We start from the raw sequence: 13059 nt of genomic DNA, 5'->3' as shown, positions 1-13059 counted from the left end.
TCAAGTTGGCATACGCGTACCGCGGAGAAGTCTGCTTGCGCACTGTTTCGAGTCTGTCTGACCTCGAATGCGGGCCAGGGATGGAGGGCCACTGCGCGCTCGCACCGAGCATTGATGCTTGTCTCCCTCCCCGCAGCAGTCACTTGGAAAGCAAAGCAGGAGCGAGGAGGTCAAGAAAAGAAGTCGTGGCGGCTCGGTAGTTGCATCATGAAGTACGAGTGTAAGCAGATGTTCTATTGAGGAAACTGTCCAATGTGCATATGGCTTCAAGCATGTAACGGCTCACCACCCCAGCATGCGTATTTCTACATTTATATTTGCGTACGACACGGCAAGCGTTGGCTTCAGTGATTGGCGTAATGAGATCACGCACAGTCCTGGAAGGAAACCCTCCGCGCAACATGTGTTCTAGTGACAACCGACGACATCAAGCGTAGTGGAACGTGATTCTGCACAGGAGGCCTTAGGGCGGGTTTGACGCATACGGAGTCTTGGAAGCTGCCACTTGCATAATAATAAATCCAAATTTAAGAACAGTCTTGCGTGTCCTAGCATATCAACGCAGATGAGCTTGGTGGTTCCCAGTCCAGTGACATGACGGGCACTTGTACACACGCTCATCACCGTGGCTTTGAGATGCGATTGAACCACAACCTACACGTCGCAGGTTGGGGCGTCAAGATGCCATACTGATAGCTTTGTATCCGAGACTCTCTTGTAGTGTTGTCACATTGGTTTAAAGCCGACGCCCAGCGATGTGTGGCCGAGTTTCACAGTCATCGCGACGGCCCGATGCCGCGCCAGCCCACCAGTCCAGCTCGAGTGAAAAGATCGACATCGACATGGATGGACCGCGGAAAAGGGATCTTGCCGCCCGTCAGAACCAGGAAAGAGTCTGTGCAATTGAGAATTCTGAATCTCCGGGAAAGCTCCAACAATGGCTGGGCGGAACAAGTATGCGCGGCTCGTCACTTGGCCGGTGCGCGTTGGGCTCGTGAGCACTGCGCCGTTTCACCAAGTACACGCAATATGGAGGCGAGCCCTACATATGAGGAGAAATAGTGAACGCTCGGAGCTCATAGTGTGCGGTCTGACTTTATTCTCGGACATGACGCGGCGGCCTCCACGTTGGTCGAATTCGTCTTGCGAGATTGGACGGCCGGCCTGGCCTTGGCTTCACACTCCTCTGGCCACAGCACGGTGGCACTGTAAACGCACGTCAGCAATGATTTCTGGAGGCGAAGGGCACGTCTCATTGCACATCTCGAGTCTCAGAAGGGCAATGCGTGCGATAGCTGGGCAATCCGGTCCCTGCGGCAGCTCCTGATACTTGTCTTTCGCGTTACGTCAAAAGCACGGCGCACCGGCACTTTGGCACGCAGACGGCGCGAAATCCTGCGACATGGGCCGCGTCTGTCGCATAGAGTACGTGGCCCAACATATCGACATCTGACCGGGCGGTTGCGTGGCAGGCGCCGGCTCGAAACGCGATTGCCGACGACCGCCAAGGGGACGATGACGAATGAAGCAAAGGGGGCATAGAGTAAATGGTCGTCGGCCGAGTATATATGGCCCGTCTTGTTCCTGGTTGTCCAGGACTTCTTTTCATCAGACAATCAAGCACTCCTTCGACTCTTACATCCACATCTTTAAACAACTCTACTCAACCGTAAGGACCATTTCAAGGGGTTTCTACCAGAGGCATCACACTAACACATCAGACAGTTCCTCAACAACCAACCCTTCCACACAACCATCAAAATGATGACCCCCAAGTTCTACAACTTCATCGCCGTCGCGCTCATGCTCCTCGGCCTCGCATCCGCCAACACCACCGTGACCCCGCCCAAGACCACCACGACGGCCGTCCACAAGACCACCACCACGACGGCCACCCACCACGCGACCACCACCAAGGCCGCGGCGACGGGACACCACAAGAAGAAGGAGGCGACCGCCACGACTGCCAAGAGTGCCGGCAACAAGGTCGCCGACGCGACCCTCGTCACCGTCTCCCTCGCGGCCAGCCTCGTCACCTTTGGCCTGGTCATGTCTTGAGCCGGCGAGTGGCCGGACTGGCTCTGGTGAAGCGCTGCGTGGACAAGACTGGATCTTTCCGGACCTCGGGCATGGGGGCGACGGACCAGCGCTCACTGTGTCGGAATGGAGGGTGTCAACGAGCCGCAAGCTGCGCGAGCGTATACGGCAACGGCTCGCGCAGGGGTTCATGTTTACACTCGGTGTGTACTAGTACGATGGCGAGCTGTGCCGCATATTGTCAACTTACTCGATGTCGATTGCATACTGGACGTTTGTGATTTGGGAATCATAATTTGGAACCGAGATTGTATTTAGTTGGGTAACGATCAAACTACTATAACGCATCGTCGAGCAGCGGCCTATTTGGTGATTGGTGACAGGCGGCGGCTACCGACTTGGCTGCACGCTCAGTGTGCTTGGTCCGTCCCTCGCAGACACGGAAAGTCTAGCAGCGAGTTGCAAAAATCACCCCATGATTTTCCATTACGATGTTTCAAAAGGCTGCAACTGTGGACGATGTCGAACAGCGGCGGTCAACGCACTGTGAATCGCCCACGACCCAGAAACGTATGAGCCGTCACCGCCAGCACGTCCACCCCGGCAGCGTCAAAGAGAAGTTCCAAGACAAATGGCAGACCCATTGCCGCCCACGCCGCTAAAGTAGGCGAATCTGGAAACCTCCGGGTAAGACAGGCGACGATGGTGTCGGATGGCGCCGAGCATCGTCGGCTCCTCACGCCGCACCACACGTGGAACATGGGTGTGACAGCTGCAAGGTGGCCACGGGGCGGCCAGCCCATGAGTGCGCGACGATTGACGAGGGCGGGCTAGCCTGGTTCATCGAGACGCACAGATTAGACGTCGCGGCCGGCGACACCCGACAAAACGCGGGGACGGATGCAGAAACAAGATAAGGAAGCAACAGTCGGCTAGAGGAGCAAGCCAGGCCACGGGAGACGGGCCGTGATTAGATCCGGCAGCGATAGCGGCAACGGCCTGGCACACGTCTGAGAAGTTCATATACCATGGGAGATGGGGTGAGCGCACAGTTGGAAGTTACTCCCTGCTGGGTGATGTGAATCTCGATAGGGAGGTGAGTAAGTTGCGATGTGCTACGTGATATCAGTGCAGAGTCAACGGCTGTCAGACAGGACAACACCAACACCAGACAAGCACCGTCTGTTCCAGCGATGGACCTCATCCGACCTCTTGTCTGATCAAGGTAGAAGCAAGCCGGCCAAGCTCCGCAACTAGCGGGATGTACTGCATGTCGGCAATCGTCTTGTCTCTCACAATCGTGCATCCGACACGTCTCGGAGTCGCGATGACATCGGGCGGTTGAGAGGCAGTTATTTGTACAGGTGCCTCCCCGCCGCTTCCACGGCAGGACCTTGTGGCCATGTGCACCGTCAAGATGCTGCGATTCTGGAAGAACAGGGCACCTCGCGAATCCGGTGCTACGAAGCCGCTGGTGCACGTCGTCTTGTTCCAGTTCAAGGCACAGCTGTCAGTCGAGCAGCGCAAGGAGGTACGTTGGCGCCATGCCATATCCACTGGCATCAAGTCAACGAAAATATACAGGGCAGTTCTGACTGGCGCGTGTAGTGCTGCGCCCAGATGCTCCGGCTCAAGGACAAGTGTATCCATCCGGGGTCATCGCGGCCATACATCCGGTCCTCAGTCGGCGGGCTCGATTCGAGCATCGAGCAGCGACAGGTATGTGACGGGCTCTCTTCACCACTGGGTGGCGATAGATGCAGTCTCGGAAAGAAGGCTGACAGGAACAGGATGGCATCACGCACGCGTTCGTCGTCGAGTTTGACAGCGTCGAGGACCGCGACTACTACGTGCAGCGAGACCCGGCGCACAAAGCGTTCGTTGAGAGCATGATGCCCAAGCTGGAGAAGGCGCAAATCATCGACTTTTCACCGGGCGTCTTTTGACGGCGGCCTCCTTGGTTGGACGGTTGGGTAGCGATGGGGTGCATCGAGGGCGGGAGATCAAGGAGCGGCGGGCTGCACCGGGGTGCGGCGCCGGCGGTCTGGGATAGATGGATGGCTGGAGACGCGGAGACGCGGGAAGAACAGGTATCGAAAATGATATTATGGACCGCGACTTGCGGGCTGAAGCTCGAAACGAAACGGCGATTCGTGTTTGAAGCGATGTGTGAGCGAGTGAGTACGCTGCTGTGGGCGGGGGGGAATTGATGTGTAACTATATCAGGGACGTCCAAGGGATTTGGCGAGAGCGTTGCGCATGCAGTGGTTGGTTGGCATCTCTTGAGGGGGTGCGCGGGGCTGCAGTGCTCAGGCAGTCCGTCCAGCGCGGCGACAATAGTGGTGAGGGGGACCTCCCCCCTCCCTCTCCTCAGTGCCCCACGGCTCTGCGGTTACGCAGACGCAGACGCAAACCCCAGGGCGGCCAATCACCAGCGCCCGCGACCGGCCAGGTACGTCATGCGCTGGCGGCCAAACCCCGCGATCCGCAGTCGTGGCGGCCAAGGCAGGCCACTGCCGCCACTCAAGGGCCCAGCGCAGGCGTTGATCCCCGCCCTGGCAGCACCCAGCAGCACAGTTCACAGCAAGTTATTACCTTGAGTAGGTACCTTCAAGGTTAGGATGGAATGGATGGAGGGACCTCCATCAGAGCCGCGGCGTCTAGCGCTCGGCCAGCCAGTCACCGGCGGAGGGCCCAGCTGCCCAGGACCCTGAAACTTTGCGTTTCACCAAGTTCCCATGCCTGCCTGCCTCCGCTGCCGCCCTCCCTGACTTGCCAGGGATCAACAGGTTGCCTGATTAGTAGATGAGCCGCCCAGTATACTGTGCCTCTGCCGCCACTGATGCGCAACCCTGCGAGCTTGTCCCCGTCCGTTCAAGCACGACCTCTCCCACCGTCTCTGCCCGTTCCCTTCCCTACTCCTTACCATCTCTCCTCGACTATCACCATCGTGCGCATGCTGCTTTCTGCCCATACACTTGCACGCGCCCCCGAGACTCGATCAACGCTTTGCGCACAGCATCCTGACGTGCAGTAACGAGGTCCTCGACGAGGCGCACGCCCGCCAACCGTCCCGGTCGCATTGACGACCGCGCGATACTGTTCATATTCCACGACACGTCCCCCGCTCACGACGTTTTACAATGGCGCAGCCGTCGCATCCCACCTTCATCAACCTGCCGCCTCCGGGCTCGAACCCGGATACGCCTTCTGAAATGCCGTGAGTGCTCCCAGTGTCCGCCGGACCCATCTAGCAACTGCCAGCAACAGCTAACGGCGATGCCTGTCCCGGCCGACAGGGGCACGCCGACGAGCACGACCACATCTCTCTCCGCCCTGTCCACGACCGCCATCAAAGACGGCCATCGTGGCCACTTCCCCTCGGGACCCCATGGTCGCGGTCACCAGCACAGCCCCTCCACCACGAGCCTCGAGGCCGAACGAGCTGATCGCATCTCCCGCCTGGCTGGGCTTGAGCGGGTATCGACGTTGCGCGCCGCGCCCCAGACACCCAGTCAGGGCGGCGGGGGCGGCGCCTCGTCCCTCTCGCCCCAGACGACGCCCACCTCGACGACCGGCTTCCCACCCAACTTCCCCGCCTCGCAGCACCTGACGCCCGCCTACTTTGACAGCAATGGCCAGCCCGTTGCCGTCACCAAGATGAGCACCGTCGGCACCGCCAGCGCGACCGAGAGTCACATTGGCGAGGGTGAGGGCTCACGGGCGATGGCCGGCGAGCATGACGAGGATATGCTCAGCACCGATACCAACTACAGAGAGGCTGAATCTGTCACTAGCCTGGGCGCCGACGCCGACGCCATGGACGAGGACATGGCCACGCGGTCCGTCGGCGGCTACGAGGACCGAATGAGCGACGACGGCTCCGCATCGCTCGTGGGGTTCGGCGAAGGCGCCGGCAGCACCGTCTCGGGGCCCATCTACCACCGCCGCGTGCCGCCCGGTGCGTCTGCCGCACATCCGACGTGGAACCTCGAGCGGGCCAACTCGGGTCTCAGCGACGCGCGCCGCGACCGCGATACGCCTATGGGAGGCGGCCCGGGCGGAGGCGGCGACACGCCCATGAGCGCCTCGGCTATCCAGGAGCGCCGCGACGCGCGCATGATGGACGGCGTCGCGGCGGACCCTCCCCATCCCGGGTATCCATCGGGCGAGGAGACGTTTGTAGACACAACCTTTAGAGGGCCCGTGCTGACACGGCAGCAAACAAGGGAGGCGGCCGAGCGGCTTGTGTCACCGCTCGACGCGGGCGAGCAGAGGGTAGGCTCGGCAGCTCTGGGAAGCCCGGGCCGCGGGGGCGAGCCATTGGGCAAGTTTTACTTTGAGGGCAACAGGAGGGACGACTGAGACTTTTTCGCGAGGGCGGCGTCCCCGTTGCCGCGCTGGGGGCGGCTTGACTTGTGTGCTTCCGCGGCAGAGGCGGACATTTCTGGGTTGAACGAGTCTAATGGGAAAAGTATTTCTTTCGGGACGCGCGATACCGACGTGCGATGACCTCGGCGAGGGGCGCGCGGGCGGATGGGTGACGATGGGTTTGTTTAATGCCGTATGTGCTGGATGAGGCTTTGGCGGCGGCGGCGACAAATGACAATGGGCCCGATTGAATGCGCTTCATATGACAGATGCGCGACATGGATCATGGCAGTGAATTCGGCAATGACCAATGATGCGTTGGGTGTTTGCGCAGGTAGGCCACATGTCACGGCGCTTGCGCTGCGGCCACTCTGACTCTTCGAGGTCGCCACATGGGGAGGAACAGGAACCGCGGCACTCGGTGACTTACACGCACGATGCTCCCGCCACAGGCCGCCCGCTGCCTGCCCGTCAAGGTTCTGCGTCGCAACCACCAAGGTCCTCACGCACCCTAACTCAAGAGCCCGTCCGTCCGCCCATCGTTGGCACCGGTGCGCTCACGAGCGTTATTCCTCTCAGGACGCCGGTCGTCTTCTACTACGGCGCGCGCAGGGCAGCATTCGACGAGGCAGGAGGCCGTGACGAACTGGCAGACGAAACGCAACGCAACGCAGCAACAGACATGCCCGCCAGGACCAGAGCGGAGAGAGCCTCCGCGAGAGATGCGCGCGCCAAGGCGGCGAGGGCCTTCATCAACAAGACGGTCCCCGCGCTGCTCAAGGCGAATGCCCGGGCGCGCAGGGGCGTTGAGGCGGCGGAGCGAATAGTCGATCCCCCGCCGTGGAGACCGACAACACCAACAACCACCGCCGTCGCATCATCATCATCATCGCCACCGTCGTTAGCAAGCTCGCATCCCGAGGAGGAGTGTGTGGCAGCCTCGGGAGAGTTGCTGCGAGGAGGACGACGGGGAGAGCGACGGGATGCGCACCGTCGAGCCCCGCGGCGGCGTCAGGAGCACGAGCACGGGGACCACCCGCCGCCGCAGATGCACATCACGCTGCAGGTCGCAGACACGCTCGATGCTGCTGCGCGTCTCGTTGCGGAGGAGGCACTGGACAATGCCAGTCACGATAGCGGCAGCGGCAGGGGCAGAGGCTGCGCGCGCCGGCGACACCAGCAGCAGGGCGGCGGCGGCCGCGTCGCGGTCCTCAACATGGCGTCGCCGCTGCGGCCCGGCGGCGGGGTCCTCACGGGCGCGACCTCGCAGGAGGAGCGGCTCTGCGCGCGCACGACGCTGTACCCGTCGCTGCGCGAGTCCTTTTACCGGCTGCCCGACGTGGGTGGCGTGTACACGCCCGACGTGCTCGTGTGCCGGTCGTGGGGGGACGAGTCCTCACCCTCGTCCTCATCCTCATCCTTCTCCTCCTCCAGTGGCGGTGGTGGCGGCGGCGTCCACGCGATGCTGCTGCCGCCGGGGAAGCGCTTCTACGTGGACGTCCTGACGGCGGCGATGCTGCGCATGCCGGACACGACCGTCCAGAGCGTCGCCACCGCCGATACAGAAGCAGCAGCAGCGACGACGACGACGGCGACGACGAAAGCACCGGGCGAGGCGCTGCGATACAGGTACTCGGAGCCGCGGGACCGGGAGCTCGCGCACCGCCAGATGCGTGCGGCGCTGCGCATCCTCTGCGGACGGGGCGTCACGCGTGTCGTGCTCGGGGCCTGGGGGTGCGGCGCGTACGGCAACCCTGTTGGGGAGGTTGCGCGTGCGTGGCGCGCGGTGCTGTGCGGCCGCGGGGGCGAGGGATGGGACGGCCTGCGGGTGGTGTTTGCGATCCGGGACGCGGGCCTGGCGAGGGCCTTTGCGGATGCGTTTGGGTTGGGACTGGTGGCGGCGGCGCAAGATGACGGCCAAGGTGACGATGATAATGACGGGGACGGATACGGGGACGAGGAAACGGACGAGGGGAGGGGCCACGGGCGTGACGAGAATGGGGAGTCCTGCTCAGAAGACGACGACAAGCACGAGGGCGAAGAAGAGGGCACGGATGGCACAGCACGTGCTCGATTCTAGCGACTCGAGGCGAACTCGCCGCTGCATCGATACATGCCATTGGGGTCATGGCTTACACGAATCTCATGCAGAAACGAGCAAGGGCAATCGCGTATGAGCCAGCCAAACCAAAGAGATCGCGTGGTCATACTGAACTGGCGCCTCCAGAGCCCGTCATCGCTCTGCTAAACCAGCCTCACGCGCAAGTCGAAACCGCAACCGAGTGGTAAGCTGCAGCTACCTTTATAAAGCCGCCCTCCCCTTTGCTGGTGCACGAGTGACTTGTCAAAGACGGCCATAATGCCGGTCAAGCGGGCCAATCGTCCTTGATGACACAAAGCCAGCCATATGCCACACCTGCCATGTCATCATCGACGGCCCTGCTGTCCAGATAGTCGCAGGTTGGGTCATCTTGTGGGAGTCTGCCACAGGCTTCTCCTCCGGGCGATGCTCACGCTGTGTATTGTGCAATTGTCCCACAGCCTTCTTAAACAGTCAGTACGACTTCATCTCTAGAGACTGGGCTAAACCGTATCGCGTGGCGGCCCTCGCGTCCTCTAGGATAGCAAACCGACTGTTCTGACCGCACGGTGACCTTGCTGATGTGATGTGGCCTGGCAAGCACGGCCGAAGCAGGGTATCCGGTGCCACTCGGCGGTGGCCAAAGGCCGTTGTTGCACTGTTGCAGCAGCAGCGTCAAACACCATCCTATCCAACAGTGTGCGCGCGTGAAATGCATGTCGTACGTCGTTAGGAGCAGATAAAGTCGAGCCCCATGTTTCTGGCGACGCCCTGCCAGTCCCAAACCGCGACCCAATCGCCCTTGTCCATGTGTGTCCAAACTCCCTCCAGCAACTCCCTGACGCGGTCGCAGTTTCGGAGGCCTGTATATCCACGGACGACCCTGATGGCGGTCCGGATGCGCTCGCGCTGAGAGGGATCGAAGCAAGCCGTGCCGATGATTAGGCAAGGTATCAAGAGAAGCGTCTGTGCGGGGTCTGACGGCTTGAAGGACTCGAGAATCGAGAGGGACTCGTCCACGGCCAGCGTGATACGTCTATCGTCGTGCACAGGGCGCCGTGTCGGCGGTGGAGAGGGGGGCCTTTGGTTGTCTTCGGGGACGACGTCACCCTCGGGCTGGGAATCCAGCTCATGCATCGAGTTCGTACGCGACGGGTTTCGTGACGACATACAACTCCGGGTGGGAGCAGGGTGGAAGCCAGACGGCGTTTCGCACCGCACCGCCGCGGCCATTGACGCGCGTCGTGTCGGCGCAACGGGAGAGGCCGGCACTGCCGGAAGCGAACCCAAAGCTGTACGTCGCGACAGAGCCGCGGATGGCGGATAGATGGACCGGAACAAGTAAACCCACATCATCTGCTTGTAAAGGGGCGCCACGCGGTCGCGGCTGTCCCCAGGCGCCCATTGCGGAGACCATTCTCGTATGGCGGCATCGATGTCGACGGCCTTGAACAACGTGATGTAGTCAACGACCGGGTCCACGGCCGCTGCCATGTTTACGCGAATGGCATTTCGGATGCTTGTGATCTGCGACAAGTACCCGAATAGCCCGTCGGCGACGCCCAACAGTCGAGGGGGTGCGATGGGTGTCAGGGGCTCCCAGTCTGGCGAGCTTAGGCGATCGGCCATCGTCTCCGGGTGCCAGAGCAGATCGTCAGCGTACACGTGGTACTGGAAGAACTCTGTGATAAACGTATAGAAAGTCGTATCCTCTGGTGGACACTGTTGCATGAGCTTCTGGTAGGCCTGCAGATGGAACCGGTGCTCGCCCCTGGGGTTGCCCTCTGCGCGAGTCCGCAGGAGGAGGCACAGGATTTGACCATACTGCGCAGCCAGAATGGTCTCGTGATCCGGATCGTCCTTGCTGGTTGGGTGGTTCATGTCGTCGTAGAAGCGTTTTAGTGCCTCGCCATGGTGGTATTCGGCCCGTTGATGGATCGACTCGCGGCTGGCCGTGGCGCTCTCCTGCAAGATCTTGTTCCCGTAGGGAGAGTCAAAGTCAATGTGCTTGCTGCTCAGCGCGAGTATGGAGTGCATTAGGCCCTGGTGCTGGTTCGCGAGCTGCAGGATGATGTCCTTGAAGGCGTTCTTGGCCTCGCCCTCGACGGTGAGGACGTTGCTGAAGTGGTTGATGTAGTGCTTCCAGAATATCTTGTCCTCTACGGTCTCGACGCCAAGAAAGATGGGTTGCATGGTAATGGTGGGTATAGAGTCTCGTCTGAGGCGTTCTGCGGAAGGGTCAGACGACGACATCGACTGCTGAAATAGCACACCCGCGTACCTTCTTCAGCCCTCTCTCTGCCACTCTTCCATAGCTGTTTCTCGTGATACCCCTCGCAGACAACGGCATTCTTCTCGCAATTCATACCTGCGGACACACGAGGATCAGCGCATAGGACAGACATGGTGAAGGATCCGGTTGGCTCCGTACATCGTGGCTTGGCCTCGTCGCATTTCTTCTTTCTCTTCCTACAAGTGATGCATCCAGTCTTGGATCGTCCCTTTGTGATCTTGCTCGCGCTCATAGTGGGGGTGAGCGGGTGTTTCCTTGGTCGTCCGCGAGGCCGCTTCTGTTTGACCTGAGCATCGCCGGTCTGCAAGCCAGGCACATGTGGGGCGGCCTTGAGGTCATCGAGGTTGATGTCGTCGTCGAGGGGCTCAAGCTTGGGAACGGCCAGGGCGTCCTCGGAGCCGCATTCCCAATGGTCCCATTGCGCGTCATCGTCACCGTCATCGCGGTCGCCGAAGCCGATGCTCCACGAGTCGGTGCAAGACGAAGACGCTGAGGCAACCGTCGTCGGCACGGACGACCCGTCAAGTGTGGTCTCCATAGCGGAGCTCACTGGCGATATCTGTCCAGTCTGGATCGGGATTGGCATGGAGCCTCTTCGCCATGTGGACTCTGTCGGCGACGGTGATGGGAGGACCACGGCGTCCCAGGCCGCATCGCCAGAGCGCATCGTCTTTTCTGGCGGCCAAGCCATAGCTCCTGTGTCAGTCACGAGAGCCAGCGGTTGTTCCATTGCCTGTCAACAGCAAGTGCATGCCCACGACAGGAGACTCAGGCCGACCGACGCGAATGTCGAGCGGGACAAATTGCAGGAGACCTGTAGTAGTGGTTGGCAGGACAGGGAACAAGGGGGGACTCATAAGTCGACACCGGGAGGACCGTCAACGGAAATTGTGGGCCGGGAAGCGGAAGTAGTGCGGTGGTGACCGGGGTGATGTCGACAATGGCGCCAGCGGCTGAGCGGACGCGCGCGAGCTGTCCAGGACGGGCGAGGTGGACGAAGATCCAGGCTCGACCGACTACACGCACGTACGTACGTACGGTACTTTGAGGCAACAGAGGCCAGGCCGCCGATCCAGCTGGTCTCGGGCTGCCATCTTATTTCGCAAATCAGCCTGGGCAACAGTCCACCACCATCTCCACCCCAGATGGCTTTCCTGCCAACACCTCAGGCTTCGGAGAGCGTGCGTGGCCAAGCTATGCGTGTGTGTGTGGAAGCGCGAGAGGGATCCCCCACGCCTGGCGAGACCCTAGGCAATGCTCGTGCCAGTCTTGGCTTGTGCTCTGGTTGAACGCCAGCTTGGGGCTGGCAGCCCGCATCATAGATGGGCCTGCGTGAGGCGACCAAGTGCTCTCTCTGTGCCTCATGGTAAGTAACCTACCGGGCTGGGTGGGTGCGTAGTGATTGGCAGCCTCGAGGCCATCAATCGTTGCCTTCATACGTGCGCCAAGAACGCGACGCCCCAGCATAACAAAATATGCCCGAACTGCGCCGCTGCTCCCGTGCGACGATGCAACTCTTTGCTGGTGCAACCGCGGGGTCTGATACAGCCCCGTTCGGGTCGTCTCGTCGTCGAATGCTGCCGCGAATGGACGAGACCAAGTCCTTGTCGGCCATCCCCACCTGGAAGCCATGCCCCCCTCCCTGACCACCCCCGGCGTGGGCCAGGTCCCTTGACAGGGGTCCCTTGGGACAACGGTGTACTTGGTTACTTTGTTGATCCTGCGCCTTCCGCCCAGTCACAGCTCCCATGATGGATGCAATGCACGCAACATCCTCCACGTCTGCTCCGTAGCAGCGGGATGGTTGCTGAGTCTGACCTCCCTCTCATCCCAAGCCAGTCCCCCCTTCCCCATGCGCAACGTACCTAGCTTCGACGCCACAACGGCAGGCCTTTGGTCAAGTGCTGGTTGATGGTTCAACCAGAGCGAGAATGGAGGCAAGCAGAATCATCTTGTTGCGAGGGCTTGTTGAACTATCGGTCGTGCCAAGCGCACACAAAGTTGAGCGACCCCATCAACGCCCAGAACAGCAGCCAACAGTGTGGTGACTGTCCTGAACAAAGTCCAAAGTCCAGGACTCTGTCCAAGCATCTCGTCCTGCTGCGGGGGCGGCGCCGTCCAAGGAGGCTGCTGCTGGGAGGCCGTCCAGGTTGGTCGGAGCATCCGGGCGCTTGAAACGTCCAGATTCCAGAGCATTCGTGTCCAGCCCGGTGCATTGGGAACGGGAGCGGCAGGTCCGTGGCGGCCCCGGCGTTGATGCAACCGCAAACAACCTGTA

The 13059-nt window shown here is 61.0% G+C and overlaps 5 protein-coding genes across 5 annotated transcripts; 4 read left to right on the top strand and 1 right to left on the bottom strand.

Moving 5' to 3' along the window:
* Window positions 1–1761: 1761 nt before the first annotated feature.
* On the top strand, window positions 1762–2058 carry JDV02_003969 (uncharacterized protein; the record flags this gene model as incomplete). Its single annotated transcript, XM_047985145.1, has 1 exon — window positions 1762–2058. One exon carries the CDS (start codon window positions 1762–1764, stop codon window positions 2056–2058), a length of 297 nt encoding a protein of 98 aa, XP_047841122.1.
* A 1396-nt stretch (window positions 2059–3454) lies between these two features.
* JDV02_003968 (uncharacterized protein) lies at window positions 3455–3983 on the top strand (the record flags this gene model as incomplete). The annotated part of the gene is made up of 3 exons (XM_047985144.1): window positions 3455–3568; window positions 3646–3756; window positions 3828–3983. 3 exons carry the CDS (start codon window positions 3455–3457, stop codon window positions 3981–3983), a joined length of 381 nt encoding a protein of 126 aa, XP_047841121.1.
* A 1197-nt stretch (window positions 3984–5180) lies between these two features.
* On the top strand, window positions 5181–6402 carry JDV02_003967 (uncharacterized protein; the record flags this gene model as incomplete). Its single annotated transcript, XM_047985143.1, has 2 exons — window positions 5181–5257; window positions 5337–6402. 2 exons carry the CDS (start codon window positions 5181–5183, stop codon window positions 6400–6402), a joined length of 1143 nt encoding a protein of 380 aa, XP_047841120.1.
* Window positions 6403–7090: 688 nt separating this feature from the next.
* On the top strand, window positions 7091–8488 carry JDV02_003966 (uncharacterized protein; the record flags this gene model as incomplete). Its single annotated transcript, XM_047985142.1, has 1 exon — window positions 7091–8488. The coding sequence occupies one exon, from the start codon at window positions 7091–7093 to the stop codon at window positions 8486–8488; it is 1398 nt and encodes a 465-aa protein (XP_047841119.1).
* Window positions 8309–11593, bottom strand: JDV02_003965 (uncharacterized protein). Its single transcript, XM_047985141.1, has 3 exons — window positions 10920–11593; window positions 10770–10856; window positions 8309–10716 (listed from the first exon to the last, which is right to left on the bottom strand). Exons 1-3 carry the CDS (start codon window positions 11509–11511, stop codon window positions 9218–9220), a joined length of 2178 nt encoding a protein of 725 aa, XP_047841118.1. The 5' UTR covers window positions 11512–11593; the 3' UTR covers window positions 8309–9217.
* Between the last annotated feature and the right edge of the window lie 1466 nt (window positions 11594–13059).

This window comes from Purpureocillium takamizusanense, chromosome 3 (genome assembly GCF_022605165.1).
Source record: "Purpureocillium takamizusanense chromosome 3, complete sequence".
In the NCBI taxonomy this organism is placed as follows: Eukaryota; Fungi; Ascomycota; class Sordariomycetes; order Hypocreales; family Ophiocordycipitaceae; genus Purpureocillium; species Purpureocillium takamizusanense.
This window is presented reverse-complemented; position numbering and strand designations above follow the sequence as displayed.